General features: G+C 43.6%; 3 protein-coding genes and 1 long non-coding RNA gene across 5 annotated transcripts in view; 2 read left to right on the top strand and 2 right to left on the bottom strand.

Moving 5' to 3' along the window:
- The window catches only part of LOC147246576 (uncharacterized), a 49918-nt gene extending 35091 nt beyond the window's left edge, over window positions 1-14827 (top strand). For both annotated transcript variants that reach the window (XR_015109679.1, XR_015109678.1), the window contains 5 exons: window positions 10140-10207; window positions 10726-10793; window positions 11845-11892; window positions 14268-14683; window positions 14751-14827. This is a non-coding gene — a long non-coding RNA (uncharacterized LOC147246576). The remainder of the gene's footprint in view (window positions 1-10139; window positions 10208-10725; window positions 10794-11844; window positions 11893-14267; window positions 14684-14750) is intronic.
- On the bottom strand, window positions 3915-5965 carry LOC147246577 (homeobox protein six1b). The gene is made up of 2 exons (XM_086182115.1): window positions 5168-5965; window positions 3915-4585 (listed from the first exon to the last, which is right to left on the bottom strand). Exons 1-2 carry the CDS (start codon window positions 5725-5727, stop codon window positions 4291-4293), a joined length of 855 nt encoding a protein of 284 aa, XP_086038241.1. The 5' UTR covers window positions 5728-5965; the 3' UTR covers window positions 3915-4290.
- Window positions 11025-17321, bottom strand: six4a (SIX homeobox 4a). The gene is made up of 3 exons (XM_086181915.1): window positions 16443-17321; window positions 14251-14951; window positions 11025-13356 (listed from the first exon to the last, which is right to left on the bottom strand). Exons 1-3 carry the CDS (start codon window positions 17174-17176, stop codon window positions 12749-12751), a joined length of 2043 nt encoding a protein of 680 aa, XP_086038041.1. The 5' UTR covers window positions 17177-17321; the 3' UTR covers window positions 11025-12748.
- A 1982-nt stretch (window positions 17322-19303) lies between these two features.
- Window positions 19304-20984, top strand: part of mnat1 (MNAT1 component of CDK activating kinase) — a 30576-nt gene continuing 28895 nt past the window's right edge. Inside the window, exon 1 of the mRNA XM_086182176.1 lies at window positions 19304-19515. Within this exon, the coding sequence (XP_086038302.1) occupies window positions 19427-19515 (89 nt within the window). The 5' untranslated portion in view covers window positions 19304-19426. The remainder of the gene's footprint in view (window positions 19516-20984) is intronic.

The raw sequence follows: 20984 nt of genomic DNA, 5'->3' as shown, positions 1-20984 counted from the left end.
TTTAATTCGCCAATCGTCTGGGTATAAATTCAGCAAACTAACACTTAGTTTGTTATTGATGGCTTCCTTGACTGCATCAATTATACACCAGGACATACTTTATCATCTCTCCAAAGAAGATGGATGAAGTCGTTTCAGAAAAAACAGTAATCTGGCTCTGTTTTATTTGGGTTATTTTTTTCCTGACTCCAATCTGTTTTATGTTTATAACACTCCAGTTTAAACCGCACCCTCTAACTCTTTTAAAAATACAGCAAAGAAGATGATCATTTTAAATGTAAATCATCATCACTTTCTTCAAGAGTTTTGAGCTTTATTTCTCCTGGACTGGCCTCTTCAAATCAGATATTAACAGTAAAATGACAGCAGATAGGAAGTAGTTTTAATTTGACTTCACGATGTTCCAGAGGAGTTCCAAAAACATTTCGACCGAAGTCACTTTCCTGATCAAAAACATGAGACTAATGCCACTATCACCTTTCTCTCTGTGCTCCAAAAATATATAGATATCTGATTCTCTGCCATCAGAGCTGCATTTTTTCTCTGGAAAGGTTTTTGTTATTTGAGCTTCGCCCTGCTGGGCACATTTCTCATACACAAGTCCTCCTTCCTAGACATTACACACGTCTTATCTTGTCCTTGTCGAAAATGTTCCCCTTTCATCATGTAATGTATATGATGCTGCCCTTCATTCGACATACAACATGCTATTTAACACCCTAATAGTTAGGGATCATCTGCAGAGTCTCCGCCCTCACGTCTGAACTCCGGGGTCATGCATCACTCAGCCGCCGAGAAGACAGGGATGAATATTTCTTTCAGCTGTGTCACATTTGAGCTTCCTGCTGGACCAAAAGCTTCCTGCTCTTGTGAGTTGATGCTGTCTTTGGCTCGCAGCTCCTGCATCACAATAATCAACATTTTTTTGTGAGGGTGAGGGGGCGTTCAGCAATCTTTCTGATATGGAGAGCTGAAGTTTTATAGCTGCCGGGACACTGTAGAAAATGTGTGAGCTCAACTTTAAATCAGTTATATACTCTTGTGCATGGCCCACACACACACACACACACACACACACACACACACACACTCACTCACACTCATAAAGCCTGCATGTGCCTCTGGGTACAGCCAGCCAGGCAGGAACATTGTCAGATCCATGCATCATTGGTAAGAAAATCTCTCTACCCCCCCCACCCCCACCACCTCCCCTCCCCTCTGAGGCAGACCTGAAAAGATCCTTTTGTCCCTCATCCCCCCCCCCCCCCCCACTCCCTCCAACACACACCCCTCACCTCACACAGCCTGCAGGTTATGGATACCTGGGACTGTCTCACACCCGGCTCCCATGTGGGGTAAAGCTACCTGCAGCCGCCAGACGGCGGAGAGGTAACAGCTCCTCAGCGCCAGTCCTCACAGGAGACGTACTCTGACTCTGATGCCAGAGAAAACATCAACCCAGCTGAGGCCGACTGCGCAGGCTCAAGCGCACTACTCTCTCATGTTTATTTGTACACGTCAGGGCCCTTCCTGCTGTTGATTTAGAGCCACTGCCATTTACGCCTATGACAAATGAACGGCCCTGATGAGGAGCTGGACTCTGTTTGCTGTCAGCAGCTGTTGTTACTGGCACCAGTGAGCTCAAGCTGGCGTTACCTGTGGCTTTTGTCATATACAGGCTGCTGCAAGCCTGATGAGGAAGACACACGGTGGCTGATACAGCACATAGATTTATGAACGCCGGATTCTGAAGCGAGGGATTTGAGCGTGATTAAAAGCAGCATAAGAGTTTCCGTATTGGATTGATTTTAGTCTCTTGCACATCCTGAAGGTGACTCCCTCTGTCATGTGGCACAGAGCCTGTTTAATCCTCGCCATGCCTGTACTCTGCTGGACATGTTGTCATTAGATTAACAGGTATGAGAAGTCACTTTGGTGGCTTTGTGATCACCTGTTTGTTAATTTGTGAATATTTAGCCACAGGGGCGTGCCAAGAGTGTGAGACATGTGCTGTGGTCAGAATTATATGATCTTCAGAACCTCCCTGCTCTCTGCTGACCTCTGCTGAGCACCACACACTGGGGATGGTTTACTCTTATAGGATGCAATTTATTGAAATGTAAAAATCATGTGTCATTTTGACGTTTCTAATTGGCTCGGCCAGCGCGAAAGGTTTCAACACATAGGCCTGGTCAGAACAGCATCCCTGGCTGGTTTTGATATTGTAATAATTCAGCAGGTTATTGGACTTTTACAACTTTTGCAGAAGGAGAAGTAAAAACATTGTAATTCTCAATATGTTTTAAAAACTTTGATGCCAGGAATCACTTTTGAGTGCGTGGTAGGTATTTCACAAAGAACGCTTGATCTATTCTCCCAAGTGTGCTTAGATACAAAGTTGGGTGTCTGGCGTAATATTGTAGTTTTTATCTCATGTAGTTTTTACATAAAACACATGATCATTTCAAGCACATTGCATTTTTTTGTACAGATTTAACAGCACCTAATTTAAATGTATCTCACTATGGCCAACTGCTGTATTTAAATGCTGCGTAACGCATCTGGAGTAAAACTAAAAACAGACACAGGAAAGACTTCCTTTAAACCGTGCTGCTACTTGTACTTGTAGCTGGACAGTTTTCCATCACTGGTTTTTCCCATATTCACTTTATATATTAAAGAGACAACTTTTTAACAGAGGGTCTGCTGAGGACAGCAACACAGTCACAATCAGTCCAACACACCATATGGAGAAGCTGTGGGTGATAGATGGGGTGCAGTACTCTAGTAGTGGGTGAAAGGAAAATGGGTGGTGGTGGTAGTAGTGGGGGTGGTGAGGATGCAAAATACCTTGAGGTCCCTTCTCTGAAGCCGGGTGCTGCATCCCTGCAGCCCTGCAATCTTTGCAATCAGGCAGTAATGCTAGCAGCAACTGTTTCAGATTATGCTCAGGAAATCCTCGGTGCTCTCTGCTCAAAACAATTTACCCTGACATGAGCCCAAAGAGTGAAGGGGGTGGGGGTCCACAGAGCTGTCCTCACCAGATTCCTGCTCCCAAGCCACTATATTCTCATCATCTCACCCGATATTATTATTATTATTATTATTATTATTGTTGTTGTTATTATTATTATTATGTGGGCTATGTATACGTTCAATATAGCTCACATAGCTGTTCAGAGTAAATTAATTCCCATTATTTATTTGTTTAGTTTCGCAGCGACTCTATATTGATTTCAACGGTTCAGTTCACTTTTGTTTTGACTTTCCATTTTTATCAGTAAATCCAGAGCTAGTAAAGGTTGAGTGCTGGCTCTTTCCCATGGCCCGGAACCGACAGAACAAACTCTTGGAGAGAGCAAAGAAAACACGGCAACAAAAAAGCCAATGATCCGCAGCACTCCGGCGAAAAAAGAAAAAAAAATGATGGGAAAAAAAAACCCTCTCTTCTTCAGTCAAACATGCGTTATAGAACAGACGGATATTCCAGTGTATACGACCCACATAGCTCGCGTCGACTCACATTCGAGTACTTCAATTCTCCCTCGTGTGTTTGAATGACGTGTTCTAAATTATTATTTAAAAAAAAAAAAAAAAAAAACAAGCCGCAGAGAGGACTTCGATCTGCGCGTCATCAGGTCTCGTGAAAGATCAGCTTGAGCCAGGTGACCTCACTGCTTGTTTGCGATTTTTTTTATGCATTTTTTCCCCTCCGGTCCAGCATCTATTATTGCCTTTTTTTTCTCGTTAGAGATAAACAGCAGGTAAATAAACAAAACAACAGCGTGGATCCGTTGTCTGTACAGTTTTAAAGGCCAGGACCAATAGGGACTATTTTTTTCTTCTTCCCTCATATACACAAATAACACTGAGGCAAATGTATTACTTTTGTTTTATTGGAAACTAACCATGACTCTAATGAAAACCTCTTAGTTTCCATCGCAGGACGTTACTATAATTCTTCTTCTTTTTTTTAAATCTTAACAAAATATCATAAATTAAGCAAATGGGCAGTCCAGATAAGTGTTTCGTTGAGTTTTCGTTTCACAAAGGTCCTGTTTGGGTGTTTTTTTGTGCGCAGGAGATGAGACAAACCTCCTGCCAGGGTTGATACACAGGTTAAGCGCATAAAGGATTTGTGTTTCTAACCAAATTTAACGACAGACAAGTCAGTCTATATTATAAGGTAGGCTACTATAGTATTATTTCATACATGTACTCAATCTGATACACTCATCAGTCTTCTTTTTCTTCTCCTTTCTGTAAAATAGAATCAATCTGGCAGCTTGTTTAAGAGCCCAAATCCACAAGACTGGAGGTTAGAGGTCCCAACAAGGAGTCCTGCAGTTGGTGCGGGTGTCCGTGCATGCCGTGCACCGGCTGTGGGGCCCCCAGGCCGGGCATGGAGTAAGCGGAGGCCCCGGGGTGGCTCATGTTGCTCTGAAGCAAAAGCGCTGAGTTCTGGTCGGGGCTCTGAGGTGGAGAAAACTCGTCCTCCGAGCTGGACATGAGAGACTTTCCTCCGTCCAGCGGGGACAGCTGGTTCTGTTTGTTTCCGCCTGCGTTATTGTTTTCACTGTTCTCTCTGGAAATGACAACAGGGACAGTTAGATGACATTAATTCAGTAGCATCATATTGTGAAATAGCCATAATTTACAGCCAGTATTTATTTACATTTAATATTGGGGTTCTTGTACAATTTTAATGCTGAATTTAATTAAATGCGTTATTATAATATCAGCCTGACACAAACAGGACATTCTGAATTTGAATCCGTAGCAACCGGAGGTCACCTCTACTTGTTCTCTCCAAATGTTTCTATTGATTTCTCATTTGTTGCGTTATCTTTTTCAAACATAGGAAGACCATTTCTGAGAGTTACTTTATATTTAAAAGTCATAGTCAAATGCCTCTGGTGGGGCAGCCTCATTTTCAACATCTAAGGACTGAATACTGTGTGATATATATTTAAATTTACATTTAGAAATAACTGATTCGTTAAAAAAAGTCAGTAGAATTTCTTGTCCTGCTTCTTTCTTGTGTGCTAGGGTGACTTTGATGTGCCTGATGTGCTTTCTCACACTTTATTTCCTCTAAATGGAGCTTTTACTCCTGAAAGGTGTAGAAATGTGGAGTAGAAGCAGCAGCGGCGAGGCTGTGTCATACCTCTCCTTCGCCTCTGCGGCTCTGTCTCTCTGCCGTCTGTTTTTGAACCAGTTGCTGACCTGCGTGGTGGTCAGTCCTGTGGCCTCGGCCAGCTCTCGCTTTTCCCGCGGGGACGGATACGGGTTATGCGTGTACCACTCTCTCAGGACGCCCCTGGACTTCTCTTTAAAGCAGTAGCTGGTTTCCTCACCGTCCCATATCGTGCGGGGCAGCGGGAATTTCCTCCGCACCCTGTACTTCCCTACAGCTCCGAGCGGCCGGCCGCGCAGCTTCTCCGCCTCCACGTAGTGCGCCTTCAGCCAAAGTTGCTGCAGCTTCGGGTGGTTGTGCGGAGAAAACTGGTGGCTCTCCAGGATCTTGTAGAGCTCTCGGAAGTTCCCTCGATGAAAAGCAACCACCGCCTTTGCTTTGAGGACGCTTTCGTTCTTATGAAGATGATCACAAGCGGGTAGAGACCACAGGAAGCGGCCGAGCCTCTCCAGGTTTCCTCCTTGCTGCAACACCTCGCAAACACATGCCACTTGCTCCTGCGTAAACCCAAAGGACGGTAAAATAGACATGATGTCCGCGCTCACTCCACCGCCCAAAACGAGGGTATCCAAATCTCTCTTGTCGCGATGCAATCCGGCGCAATCCTTCCGCGCAGCACAGGCCTACTCTCCAGTCCAGTCCAGTCCAGCCCCTGATGCGCGCAGCAGATTGGGATGTTGATTGTTGGGACAATTTGTTCCTGTTGGAGATATGTCAGGCTTAAAGGGAGCCTGTGCGTCTCGGTGATTGGCTCTCCCTCTGCCCTGCACCCTGTACAGCAGAGCAGGACTGAGTTTGCAGCTCCGTTTCCTCCCCAGAGGCAGTGCGTCAGGGGCTGAAATAGGAGCGCTCCCACCTCCCGCCCCCACAGTCCCTCTCCCGCTTCACATGAGGGCGCAGAGCATGCACCTAAACACTAATCAATTATTACAGACCTCTTAGAAGCATATTAACATCTTTTGAATGTACTTCTTCTGTAATCACTATTTTTCACAGGTAGGGAAAAAAACAGCACGCTGCATGTAGTCCACGGCGGGTAAACCCAAAGAACACAAACCTCTGTATTCGTGGAGGGAGATTTATCCAAATTAAAAAGGTTAAAACATCTCTGCAGCAACAAACCGGCCCCCATTTCAGTAAAACCATTTAAATCTGAAACGATTTATTTTTATACGCTTTTGCGCGGTGTCACCAACTGGAGGCTTCACCTTTCCACGTATCCCCGCGTCAAAGTTGACGCCCACCACCTTAATAACATGCAGATTGGACATTTTGTTGTAATCCCACCATTCCTACTCTATTAGTTACAGAGGCCGTTTATTTTATGAGGCGATATAATTTAATAACTTCCTATAGTTGAGCCTCAGTACCATTACGCACGCGTCTTCAGGAGAAACCATACCTGCCAGTGCGATCAGCACGTGCACTCCAGCGTGTGTATGTATGCGTGTGTGTGTGTGTGTGTGTGTGTGTGTGTGTGTGTGTGTGTGTGTGTGTTGCCAGGCTTTTTAACAAACATCTTCAGGAGATTACAAACGTCCGAATACAATTCTGTTTAAATGTAAACACAGTAAATCAACAAAATAAATCTATTTAGGCCCACGTGCACGAGGCCCTCTTAATTCAAACTTATCTTTTAATACCCCAGTTTAATTTTTAAATAATTTTCTCACATTTTAAACCTCTAGACAAGGTGAAAATTGGATGTATATCCCCCCCCCCCACACACACACACACACACACACACACACCACCACCACCACACACACAATAATCTCACGTTGTTTGCCGTTTCTTCCTTATTTTAAATTGCTACTTTGAACACACTGGCCACATTTATATTTCAGGGCTTAGTCCAGGCACCGCACTGGCTCCGGTGCTTTCTGTGGGCTGAAACACTAAACCAATCCATTAGTAAATGAGTTCTCTGCGACACTGCTTCTCGCTGGTTTGATCCATATAGATCACATTTCTTTATCTGCACCGAAGTCTGAAACTTGATTCCATCACAATATGTTAAGGAGAAAGATTTGGCCTTTTAAAAGTTATTTAAATCCACCCCCCCCCCCAAAAAAAAAATAAAAAAATACGTCGAGGTGAAGACTTTTAGCAAGATTTGTAAATGAATCTAATTTGCTGTGAACTGCGGTTATGTGGCCTGAATAAACAGACAGGAACTATTTGTCTGTTTACTTTTTTTTTTAACGCACCACGTTTGGGTAAAATACAAAGCAATGATGGAAAGGCATATATTTAAACAGCTGAAAATATGCCTTTCTTATAACATGACTTCTACTCCCCACCAGATGGAAGTCATGTATCTCACCACTTCAATTAATCCTCAACTACTGAGCTTTTTTTTAAAAAACAAAAAACCACTTTCAAAAGGCGCCATCATGAAAAAAAAGAAAATCAAACCTGATATGTCGCGTATTTATTGCGCCCCCCCTCCAATAATATCTATTAATTCATCAGCATAAATTATAAATTCTAGTTTTATTTCAGACGATTTGTTTAGGACAGTTCTTCAAATTTAGGACTAAAGATCAGCTCCTAAACGTTGCGGTGGCCCGTCAGTCTGGCCGTGTAAAAGCTCAGTGCTTCAGTAAATGAGCTGTCTGATGAGCAGCTCTCGGGTTTCTCTAATATCTCTACCACATTGCGCCGCGCCTCCTCCTTTAACCCGAGCAGCCCGGGGGGCGAGATTATTTCAAGATGTGGACTCTCCGCCTCCACCTCTGCCACGGCCAGCGCTGGGCTCCTCTAGCCCCAATAGTAATGCAATACTCGGGTAGGCTATCACTTGTTACTGCCTTCAGAAATGTTTCTCAGAGAGCACGGATTGGGATTTTTTTTTTCTCCTTTCTTTCTAAAGTGTCACGTAAAGGACGTAACTCACTCTTCATACGTCTTAAAAATAGAAAGAACTTTTTTAAAAAATTATCTAGAAAGGAGCGTTTTTACTCTATAAATATTTTTTTTACCCTCATATGCAGCGAGCCGTGGCGTCAAATTACTCCACATTCTGAGATAAAATTATTAAATGTTTAAAAATTTTATATATATATATGTATATATATATATATATATATATATATATATATATATATATATATATATATATATATATATATATGAGATAAACAATTAATGTGTAACAGTCCAGTCCAACTGAGGAAAATAAGAGAAAGTGAAAACTCTAGAGAACACTTCATAAAAATGTCATCAATGAGAGTTTCCTATAAGAGGGTTTTTATATTTGTAAAATATGGAGGAAAGCTGAAACGCGCGTTGGCTCACAGATGGTTCCAAATCCAAAGTGCTATTTCAGCTGTATTGACTGGAACAAAGCCGATAGTGTTTAAATTAGTAGGCAGATACAGTCCTGCAGGGGATTTTGCTTCGAGCTTTTGGGGGATTTTAGTAAAGAAAAAGTCCAAAAAAAAAAAAAGGGAAGGGGGGGTCTTTTGACTTTGACCTAAAAGCAAAATATGTCTTCAAAACAACAAAAATAGAAAAGTCCTGTTATTTTGAATTGTATTAAACACATGTTTGTGGATAAATTCCATATAAAGGTGAGGCTGCAGAGTTGTTAACAGTCTGATCAAGAGTGTGTCACCCGCTCCCGGGTCGGTGGTGTAAAAGGCAACCCGCTCTCTCGAAACACAACACAATCTGTTGACATGAGTGAGTTAAATGAAATCGGAGCTGCAATTATCAGCTTAACAGAGTTTCCTGTCATGTAGGAAAATTAGACCTGGTACAAGTGCAGCGAGGTTAGGACCCCCCCACCTCACATCAAAATCGTTTCCTCAGAGGACCACCTCCACAAATACACCTCCAGTTTACAGCGCTTCGCTCCCTAAACACACCACAAGGACATAAATGAAGGTGTTTCATTTATTTGTTTCATGGGGAAATTATTATTTTTGTTAAGAGAATCGATGATTAAACAGACGGAGCTTCCTACTGGCTGTGATGACCCTGCGAGCCTGCCGGCAGGAAGGGGGCGCTATGACAATACTATCACTCACTATAACTCCTGACGGGATGGGTTGATAAAGTGTGTGAGAGTGTGTGTGCGTGTGTGTGTCATGGCTGCCCCTGTGGTGTTTTCCTCTCTGGGAAAAACCGTATGACCACTGTGGTGTGGACATGATGCTACTTCCCAGCTCCCTAGCTCGCACTCTCTCTCTCTCTCTCGCCCCCCCCCCCCCTTCTAAAATGCCTACTCCATCAGATGTAGGCTAGAACCAACTGTTGAATCATGCTTGGTTGCATCTTTCCCATGATGGAGCAGACTTCGGCATATTTAACTCTGCCAGTCAACACCTCGCTTCTTTCCCGAGGAGGTAAAGACATGAATTTTGTTTTTTCCCTGTGTTGTGGTTCTAACAAACACTTCCCGTCCACACATAGGCTTTGTTTTTGGCTTACTAGCCGGCCAGTAGTGGTGGGTCTATATGAGCAGGCTGGTACCCGCCGACCCCTGCCCTCTCATTAGTGGGACGTGGAGCAGTGGAGTACCGTGCTCCCCAGGTCATGTTACATATGGCTTGCAGTCTGCTGCGCCACATTAAATGTCAGCTTTGAAACCATCTGAAAGATCAGAGGTCAGTGTTTTTAATAAGGCCGGAGTTCTGGGGGAGTTCCCTGCTTTTACTGCACACCCCAAGTATGTTTTATGTTGCATTTTAGAAATTGTGGACAAAATGATCCTGTTAGATTTATATATACTGGGATGTTCTGATTTCACACAAAAGAAACTGTAGAGGTTTTTGACGCCACGCAATAGACAGGAAAGTGTTCCTGTTGAATTTATGGTTGAATATGGGGCTTTCTGTGGCCCCCTCCCCGTGAGACCAAACCGTGGTCTCTTGCTGCGAATGGGATATTGTTCTGGTCTACAACAAAGCTGTTTTCACCCTCTTCAATATTTCAGGAGGAGTTACCTGATACCCAACAATCAGCTAATCCACTGCCCATGGCGACGAGGTCACCTGTGCACAGGTAACTTTATCCTGCTCGCCTGCCTCTCCCTCCCTCTCCTGCTGGTCTCACCCATTTTTTTCTCTCTCTCTGTCTTTGCCTCAACAGTGAGCACAGACAAACAGCCTCTGTTTATTTAGGCCATCAGTTGGATCATATATAACTCCTCCAGCCAGCATCGTCAGCTCCTATAATCCTCCTCAGACACGTTGTGAATAAAGTAAAATCCCCTGCTGTTCGTCTAATGTCTCAAACTTATCTCCCTTCTTTGCTTGTTTGGTCTTGTGCCCACTGAGCGGACCAGTACCGTCCGGGAATTCATTAATTTCCCAAAAAAATCCCCTCAAGCTATGAATGGTTCTTTTTGGATAGAGACCCTGTGAGTGACAGCCCCTCAGATTCATTCCTCCACATGTTGGGAGCAGAGGGGTTGTTTGGCCTTCACTCATGGATTGGACTGGGCTGCGGGGAGCTGAAGACCCCCCACCCGAAAGGGGCTTTACCTCTGGAAATCTCATTGCTGTTTATTTGAATTACAGGGGCTGAGATGAGAAAAGGAGGACTAATGAACTCCAGGTTGCAGGGCATGTGTGAACAATCACTGCAGGTTTGCAGAGAGCAGCAGCGGGCTCGCTGGATTACATCGTGCCAGCTTCCCCCTCCTCATCCTCACTGACTGGAAAAGACGTCTTGTCTGTCACATTCATTGCAGACATGTTGTATCATTTTAGTGTAGTCAGAAACCATTGCCTTTTTTTTTTTTTTTTTTGGAAAGGAAAGGAGTTAAAAAAGGTTTTACATTTTTATAAATATAAACTTTTATTGCAGTATGGAGATTTAGAAAAATACATTCACATAATTTCAGATAACAAACATATAATTCAAACTCAGATAAAAAACAAAACAAAAAAAAAAACAATCATCGGTTTAACCATTTGCCCGTCACTTAATTTTGGTATATGACATCAAAGCACTGAGGATACTTTCACTGAAATTACCGGGATTATCACAAGAATCCCAGTGAAGAAAAATGCTACGTGTCTGTACGAAGACATGTGATGCACGAATAGAAGTGCACGGTGTGAGTTGGCTGAAATGTGCTATTATGGTCACGTATGACCGCGAGGAATTAAGCTCCTGTTGTAAAAAAAAAAAAAAAAAACAAGCACCGGACACACTTGACAAATGGGCTCCACATTCTCTTGTCTTTTCTTAATCTGACACCCAACAAATGTTCCAGTGAATGGCGGCAGCGGCGGTAAATCTCTGCGTGCGCACCAGCACGAGAGCTACGACTGAGCCTCCCTTCAGTGTTATTCACAAAACAAAAGCAAAAGACACAAGTGTCTGAAACATTACGACGCCATGCAAAGAGAAATTATTACAATCCCTCTCCGTTTTAAAAGGTGGGACTACTCTTTAGTCACTTCTGTCCCTTTTTGGATATATTTGAAAAGCACAAACACACACACGCACACACTGTGGATGAAAAAAATAAAATCTCAATCATGACATTTTGGAGAGACGCATCAAAATGAAAGACGATAGCATTATCACACCTAGTTAACATACTAAGAGTTGCAGCGTTATAAACAACATATGCTGGACAACATGTGAACCCACAGTGTGACCTTTTGATTCTTATCTTGGTCTCACAGGTGACGATGAGGCTTGAAATAGGAGCTGAAATGCGTGCGTTTGCTGAGGTATGTCACACCGACAAACCCTACAACATAGGAGTATTGTAGTGTCATTAGTGCAAAAACTGACCATTTTGTGTGTGTGTGTGTGTAAAGTAGCAGAAAGGCACATTTGTCTTAACTGTATCACTGCCCCCCCCGCCCCTTTTTTATTTAGTGTGATAAAAAAGCAAAGACTTGAGAGACATTTTAAGGTGCGTTCTGAAGGGCACTTCTTTCTAAATCAGCAGCGTTTGTGTGTGTGTGTGTGTGTGTGTGTGTTGTCTGTACATGTGCACAGTTCTTCAGTAAAGCTGAATATTTCCAGTCCCTCTCTCTCGCTCTCACTCTCTCTCTCCTTCTTCTACTGAATGACCTTTTTGCTTTGACCCAGATGACGCATTTAGTTTGGAGGAACATCCTCGTCACATGACTTGAAGCACTCTAGCACCTGCTTCTGCAAATCAAATCCACTCAACAGGAAGTAGCAGGTGTTGTCTATAAAACTGCACATTCAAACACGCCTCTCACAACATACGGCACCTTCTTTAATTAGCACATAACAGTTGTAATGTTTCATCTGATCAACGGGCCTTTTTAAAAACTTAGATTTTTGTTTTTGTTTTGGTTTTTTTTTTGTTTTTTTGTTCAAATGTTAATGCCCATCTACCCACAAGGGCTTCTCTCTGACTCTGAGTGCATTGTAGAAGTCAATTTAACACAATATCTTCAAATAATTTAACATTAAAAAGAAATTTATGGTAAAAAAAAAAAAAAACGCACGCACACACACACACACACGCACACACACACAAAAGTAAAGTTTCACTATATCACTGCTTTGGGTGGACATGAGTGCTTCTGTGAGGAGACTGGTTTTAGGTTAAAGGTCAGCCATGTCCTCATCCATCTGCACTGTCTGTAGTTTGGCGAGCTCCTTCCCCTCCACCGCCTCCATCTCCCCGCACATCGCCCGCACCATCTCATTCACGCCCCCCGAGCCTGAGCCGTCCACCTTGTTCTCTGACAGGTTCATGTAGCTGCTGTTCATACCGGGGCCCATCAGGTGTGAGGACGAGGTCCCTCTGACCTCATGGCCCCTGAGGTAATCTGTGGGCTGGAGGTGGTGGCTATTTGGGTCCGTTTGGGCCATCAGCGGCGTGCTGACGGTGAGGGTGGTGTAGACCTCAGGCTCGGGGCTAGACGAGGTGATGGCGGGGACCTCCGTGGTTGAGACTGGACCTTGACTGGAGGGAGCCTCTTCTGAGTTGGGGGTAGTGTAGCTGATATGACCGCTGGCGTCCAGGTGGAGCCCGTGGTGGTATGAGGAGTAGACCCCTCCTTCCAGAGGCTCCTTCTTGATGGAGGGCTGGTTGCTCATACTGTAGAGGACGGTGCTGTGGTGCAGGGACGTCATGGTCAGCTTGTCCTGCTGCTGGAAGGAGTCGTCGCTGGAGGAGCTCACAGCGACGTTGTTCAGAGGGATGGTACCTAGGTGATACAACAACAGGCCGATAGATTTAGTACATCCACCCCACAGCTGACCGCAGTGGACCCCCCCCCCCCCCCCGTCTCCTCCTGCAGCATTATACGTTTCATCTCCAGCACGCCTTGCTGCTGTTGTGTGTCTCACACACTTGGTGCTGTTTCAGATTGACCCTGTGGTCTAAATCCAGGACTACACTTTCTGTTTTCCCTTATTATTCATCCTGGTGCGGATTCTCTGCTTTACGTCAAAGTAAGTGCTGTAATGACTTATTCCCTGTTTGCTGTTAGTGAATTTCATGGCCTCTGATTGTCTGAAACACATTTCCCTCCTTCCTGCACTGGAGATCAAGAGCGCAATGATGATGAGTGATGGTGACTTCAGAACTTGTTTTTATTCATCTCTGGGGTTTTCAGAGGACCACCACTTCTGTGTGTGTGTGTGGGGCGGGGGGGTGTTTCTTTAGCTCTGTGTTATGTATAGCATCAGCTCTTTGGGCTACAATCCAAATGCGAGACAAGCCATGAATACTGCAGCTAGATATATTGGGTGGACGTAGTAGAGACCTGTTGACAAACCACCGGAGAGGAGCAGATTTGCACTGGAACTTTTAATGAGGGCAAAGGTCACCACTGGCCTGCTATCAAGTATAAGTATGCAATATATTTTAAGCATACAAAACAACATCAAGATATATTTAGATATAGTTTGTCCTTATATTGTGATAGATCTTGTGTTTATCTGGATCAATGCTGTTAGGTTATGAAACAATATGTTCCACTCATTACGTAAAAGAAGTATATATTGTTGTTGTTGTTAGGTAACAGTTAATTCATAAATACATGACAAAGATTTTTTCTAGTACGCTTGAACTCAGTGAATGATTGCCCTGAACCCACCTTGTGTGATTGTTGAGGACGAGGATGAAGAAGAGAGCTGAAGGGGAGGAAGACCTACATCGCTGTTCAGCAACGAGCTGCCATCACCGTCAGAGACTCCACTGGGTACCTGCACCAGGCTGTAGCCCCCCAGCTGGAGCGCTCCCGACGAAGAGCTGAATGTCAGCACAGACGAGCCCCCGTTCTGGGCGGCCATGGTGTGACCACCCTCCAGCTTCCCCTCCACTCCATTCACACAGCCAGGGTAGGATGCGTACTGCAGGGTCGAGTCCTCAGCAGAACCACCCAGACTCTTCTCCTGCCCCGACTGCATCTGCATGTCGACCCCGGAGCTACCCAGCAGCACCCCTCCAGACGGCCTCAAGGAGTTGAAGGCTAAAGGCTGGATGCCCAAATTCAGGCCGTTGAAGAGGATGTTCCCGGGTGTCTGAAGGTAAGATGAGCCGCCATTGTGAAACACTGTTGAGGCTGAGTTATTGGTTACTAGGCTTCCATTGTAGAGACCACCGCCGCTGGATCCAGGGGGCATCTTGATGTCCCCAATCTGTTGGATGACCACCCCACTGTCCAGAGAGCCTGTCTGAATGGGAAGGGTCCCATGGGTGATCACCCCATCTGAGGAGTTAGAGAGGGGCCTGGGTGACAGCTCCTCCTGGCCTTTGCTAGACTCGTCCTCTGTGCTGTGGTTTCCATCCGATTCACTGTGAAAAAGGCCAAACGAAAGGGATTATTTAAAGGGAAATGGGAATTTTTTTTCCGGGATATATTCGGGTATAGAAATAGTAAAACATTTATGAAAAGGGTACATTTCTGAAGCACACATGTACAAACATGGATGAACACACACTCTAGAGCGCTATTACAAGCAACGAATATAAATTCGCTAAAGACATTTATTGCGTGTTTCATTAAAATTTCACCTTTATGAGAGCAGAGAGGGTCACATTTGTTGATGTGTTGTGAGGCTACACAGGTCTGAGGAGCAGGCTGCTTTTGTGAATTTAAAACCCTCCTCTCTTACCTCATGGAGAGCTGCACTCACAACAACAACAACCACCGTGTAACCATTTGGCGCAATAAATTCTGGTGTGACAAAATGCCAGTGACGTGACAGGACAAATGGCTGAGGTATGTGTTCGCCTGCTCATTCAAAATACATTCAAAAATCTTCATTTATAACTTTCAACAAGTGAATGACAATGTGGATGACTGGAGTTGTTATTTATCTATTAAACTTCTATCTTGAGACTGATTCAAACAGCTGCATCACCCCCCCACCCCCACACCCAAATGAAAACCCTCCCTTAACCCCTTCACACACCCCACCTCCTGGAACAGATAACACAAGTGAGGGTGCAAGCCATGTTTGTTGGAAATATCAACAGGTTATACATTGCTTCCGAAGAATTTTAACAGTGGATCTAATCTATAATGACGTGTGTTTCTGTATGTGTGTGTGTGTGTGTGGGGGGGGGGGGGTGCATCTTCACCAGCCAGGTGTTCATCAGCTTTGTTCACAAAGAGGGAAACATGAAAGAAGAGAACACTCAGTGTGTTTGTATGTGGGATTATGAAATGAAACACAGGAGCTGAAGGAGGAGGAGGAGGAGTTGATCCTTCTGGTCTGAGAGTAAAAAATGCATAATGATTTATGACACACGAAGGCGTTATTTATGTGTAGGTTCGACATACACACACATATACTATAAATACAAAAAGAAAAAATGGAAGTCACGTATGATTTGTTTTGTCATGCTTCAGGTTTCTAACAGCAAACCACGAGTGTGTGTGTGTGTGTGTGTGTGTGTGTGTGCGCGCGCGTGTGTGTGCGCGCGCGCGTCTATCTCTGCTTATGGTTTCCATGCCATTTAGCAGCAACACACTTGAAACCGGATCTCAATGGCAACCGCTTCATATTTCAAAACACTAAAAACGTGCTCCAAACCGTTTAACGCGATGTTTTTCTTCGTCTTCCGTAGTCATTTTCTGTTAAATATTGCAAGTGATTGAAGTCATTTAACCGAGTCCAACCAGAGATGACGAATTACGGCGTATATTGAGAGTGAACAACTATAAGCGTTCCTCTGGGAGAAATGTTTCAAATACTTAGTAAAAAATGTGCTTCTGCGTGTTTTCATGCGCCTTTTACGCGCAGCACACTAACTAGTCCGCGTTCTCGTTTGTTGCCTCACCTTTTTGACTGTGCCTCGGACGGGTTTCTGTCCCTCTGCCTCCTGTTTTTGAACCAGTTGCTGACCTGGGTCAAGGAGAGTCCTGTAATCTTGGCGAGGTTCCTCTTCTCGGCAGGAGAGGGGTATCTATTCTGATTATACAGATCCTTCAGCGCGTTTCGGGACCTCTCCTTGAAACAATACACAGTCTCCTCTCCGTCCCAGATAGTCCTGGGGAGAGGGTACTTTCTCCGGATCCGATACTTGTCCACGGCGCCTAGGGGTCTCCCCCGCGCCTTCTCCGCCTCGGTGTACCGGGCCTTATACCAGAGATCCTGTAGAAAGGTGTGGTTAGAGGGGCTGAAACTGTGATTCTCCAAAATACTGTACAGCTCCTGATACCGAGCCTGGTGGAAAGCAACGAGCGCTTGGGCTTTTAAGATGCTTTCGTTGCCTCGTAGCAGGTCACTCTGTGGTAGGGACCAAAGGAACCTGGCCAGGCGGTCCACATTGCCGCCCTGCTGCAAAGCCTCGCACACACACGCCACTTGCTCCGGGGAGAATGCCAGCGAGGAAGCGGCGCTCACCAGCAGCTCCGTGCGCACCGCGTCCGTATTGGGAGTTGTGCGCTCCATGGACAACTCCGCCGCATCCAGCGCCACAAGCTTGATGCACTCCCGCTTATCCACCTCCCTCACATTTTCCCTCTTGATGTCATTTGCTGTTGTGACTTCTCCGGCAGAAGAAGAAGACATTTTTTTTTTTGTTCAAGCCTTCCCTGGTCAAGTCACTCCTCCCAGCTCGATCAGGTTACCCCCTCGCCATGCGAATGCGATCGGATATCTGACAGCAGCTGTAAGTAGATATCTCTCCCCTTTTCCTTCCAACGTGACTTTTACTCTACGCGGACTGGAGCTAGAAGGAGACACACTGAGGTCTAACCGCCGAAGAGCCACGCTATTGGACGCCGTGGGCCCCATGAGGGAGGAGCATGCAGGATTCAGACTCGAATGTTTGGTTTCCAGCTGTCAGTCATACTCCCCCCTGTATGTTCCTGTAGCTCACCTGTGCAAGGTGAGCGGTTCTGGGATCGTGGGAACGAGGTATGTCAGGCGCTGCTTGACTGTGGGTATGTAGATACAGATACATGGCTCCGAGCCTCTTTGTTCCCTTATGGAGCTACAGGGTCGGAACACTGTTGAGTGTCTAAATGTAAATTAGTGAGAGAAAAAATATCTTCTCTGAACTCGCTTAAAGTATTGAGACTCGACCAACTGGTGTTTTCCCCCAAATGTGCACATAAGACTTTTTTGTTGAACTTTCCAAGCAGCTTAGAACTCACTCTCTCTCACTCTCTTTCTCTCTCTTTCTCTCTCTTTCTCGCTCCCCCCCGCCCCCCCCCCCCCCCACACACACACACACTGGGAGTTTCATGGCCAAATGTTTACTGAAGTACAAGATAATGGCTGACAAACCACATAATGTGAAAAAACAGACATGAGTCCAAGACACAATACCAGATCAAACTCATCCATAAATATTTATTTTAAATGACTCAGTGGTGTTTGAGAGGAATCAAACCCCACAATCAATACAGCTTCAGTTAATCTCTCTATTTATATTATTCCAATATACTCAGAGGTATTGAGTTTTCACATTTCACAAACACCCTCTTTCCATCAAGGTTGAACTTTTGAAAATATTTTTTCCCCTTAAGTACCAGAATTTGCAAACCAACACATCTCAGTTTGAATTTAGGTTTTTATTTAACTTAACTTCAAATTTCCGTTGTCTGGCTGACGTGACACTTTGTGATTCAAAGTATTTATGACAGTATTTTTAGTAAATGAACTGAACACACAGACGTTTAAGTCAGGATAGTACATTTGCTCTCAGAAATAGAGCTTCTTCAAAAAAAATGTTAAGATGAAACCATCCTAATCTGAAGTGCTTAAAATAATCATCAATCAAACACATTTCTGTTCTTAATACCCCCCCCCCCAAATTATTTAGAGTTAAATGTCTAGGTAAGTATGTAAGTAGTTTCAGTTTTGATCATATAGCGGGTTTTATTACTTATATTTTATTATCTCTGCTTCTCTGTCACTCAACATTGGCTCTCAGTATGTTTACATCACATCAGCAGTGCCTTCTATTGTACATATATATTTGTATTTATCACTGGGATCTATGAGTCAAAGTTTCATTGTCTTTCAGTGATAAATCCCAAATTGCTTGAACCTCCTTATCAGTATCTCATTATTCACATAGTCTGTCTACGATTGAAATGAAAAGCTAAATGAAAATGAAGCCTTGATCTTGTTGCCTCCTCTGCATATGTATATATATATATGTGTATGTATATATATATGTGTGTGTATATATGTGTGTGTATATATGTGTATATATGTGTGTGTATATGTGTGTATATATGTATATATGTGTGTGTATGTATATATATATATATATATATATATAGATAGATAGATAGATAGATAGATAGATAGATAGATAGATATATGATCCTGGTATATATATGTATGTATGTATGTGTGTGTATGTATATATATATATGTATATATATATGTATATATATATATGTATATATATATGTATGTGTATATATATATATATGTATATATATATGTATATATATATATATATATATATATATATATATATATATATATATATATATATATGCAAATTAGAATCTATAATTTGACGATGGTTAAACAGTAAACTCCTCAGCATTATTAGTCAAGACCCCCCTCCAACGGGACTCTTCAGGTGCTCCCTTGGGGTGGCTGCAGCAGTGTAAGCGCCCCTGCTGTAGAAATGATCACTGAGGAGGACTCGAGCTGAAAACTGGAGTTTCTCGTCGGACAACATTATATGTAACACACTGGTCCGCATTCTGGAAAGTGACAGGAGAACTGCACGGTTGTTGACAGTTTTTTTCCCCCCCTCCTAAGGTTTACTCATTTGTGTTTGCACAGGAAGCAATGGACGACCAAGGGTGTCCGAGATGCAAAACAACTAAATACAGGAACCCGTCTCTGAAGCTGATGGTGAACGTCTGCGGCCACACGCTGTGAGTCTCTATATCTCAATGCTAAAGGTGCTAAATTCCTCTCAAATGCTATCTTAACCCTTCAGAGTATGTCAGAAGACTCTTTAAAATGCGAAACTTGGAGGGAAAAAAATTGCCTCATTTGTGTTATTTTGACATATTGTCACTTGTTAGCCAAATTTAGCTTAAACAGTGTAACTGACGTTAAGCTTACAAAAAACATGAAATATCGCTGGGTTAGCCGCCGTCGTGTGCATGAATGTAGGTGGAATGATTAAATGCAGTTACACATAGCAAGATAAAGTGAACCAGCAAGCGTGTTGACACAATTTAGAAAGTTTATATTTAATCATATCCCCCAAAGGAGCTCGGCAGCAGCAGTTAGCTTTAATTAAAACCACAGGTGCCTGTGTACATAACACACAAAAGAACACAATACAGTTATATTGAAAAGGGTATTTTACACACACAGAATAACTACGTAAGGGAGTAAATGGTAAGGTATACAGATATGTGCGTCTATAGATTTTTGATGTGAATTAAGTCTACTGTCACTTATTGCTCAACATCTTTGCTAAATTTAGATTCTTTGTAGAGGAAAAAAGACATAAAAAATGCTCTCATAAAAGTGTGATTTAGATATAATCATATACAAATCTGCAGAGGTGTTTCCAGTCTTTATGGGTGCAAGATACTTCTAAAATAATTTTTGAAGGATATCTTTTTAAACTTATTTCTGAGTCATGAGCACTTAAAACACTAACAGCCTGCTTAGTGTTCCCTCCATACCACCTTTGACTTTTCATGGTACATTTAAAACAGTGATCAGAGATAAGGTTTACTTTTGGGGCAGCATGGTTCAGGAGGTAGAGTGACCATCCAGCAACTGAAGGGTCGCTGGTTCGATCCTCACTTCCCCCCAGTGACCCTGTCCAAGTGTCCTTGAGCAAGATACTGAGCCCCTTATTGCTCCTGATGGCCCTTTGACAAGACTGGCAACCCATCCAGGGTGAACCCCCATGACCCTTAAGGGATAAGCGGTATAGAAATAAATGGATGAGAGGTTGACTTGATAGAAGTGTGCAAGGTCTGATGCTTTGAATCCAAACAGTCATTCAGTTATCAAGAGAGGCCACTACCCTCTTTGGGTGGGTACAAATCAAATAGGCTGTGCTGCTTCCAAATCAGTTGGAACAACAACAAGATCATGAATTTGTTTTCAGTACACCAGGGTCAGCGGACTCCAACAGTGTCTGAAACATTAGCTAGGCATCACATTAGGCACTCAACAACAGTGTGTTGTGATTCAAGCGCAAGCACCTTTGTTAGGGTTGATGAGAAGTGGTCACAGTCCAAATGGCAGCGGGGAAATGATGGGTATGGACCTGTAGTGCCTCCTTCACAAGTCGTACACTTTTATATTTTTACCCGTTATTGATTGATATGCATTGTGGATTCAGCCTCAGTCAGTGTTGGGAGTCACCACCAGA

Source organism: Aulostomus chinensis, chromosome 17, assembly GCF_037954235.1.
Source record: "Aulostomus chinensis isolate RoL2024-O1b breed Wild chromosome 17, RoL_Achi_v1.0, whole genome shotgun sequence".
Taxonomy (NCBI): Eukaryota; Metazoa; Chordata; class Actinopteri; order Syngnathiformes; family Aulostomidae; genus Aulostomus; species Aulostomus chinensis.
The sequence above is the reverse complement of the archived record's forward strand: the minus strand, read 5'-3'. Positions and strand labels throughout refer to the sequence as shown.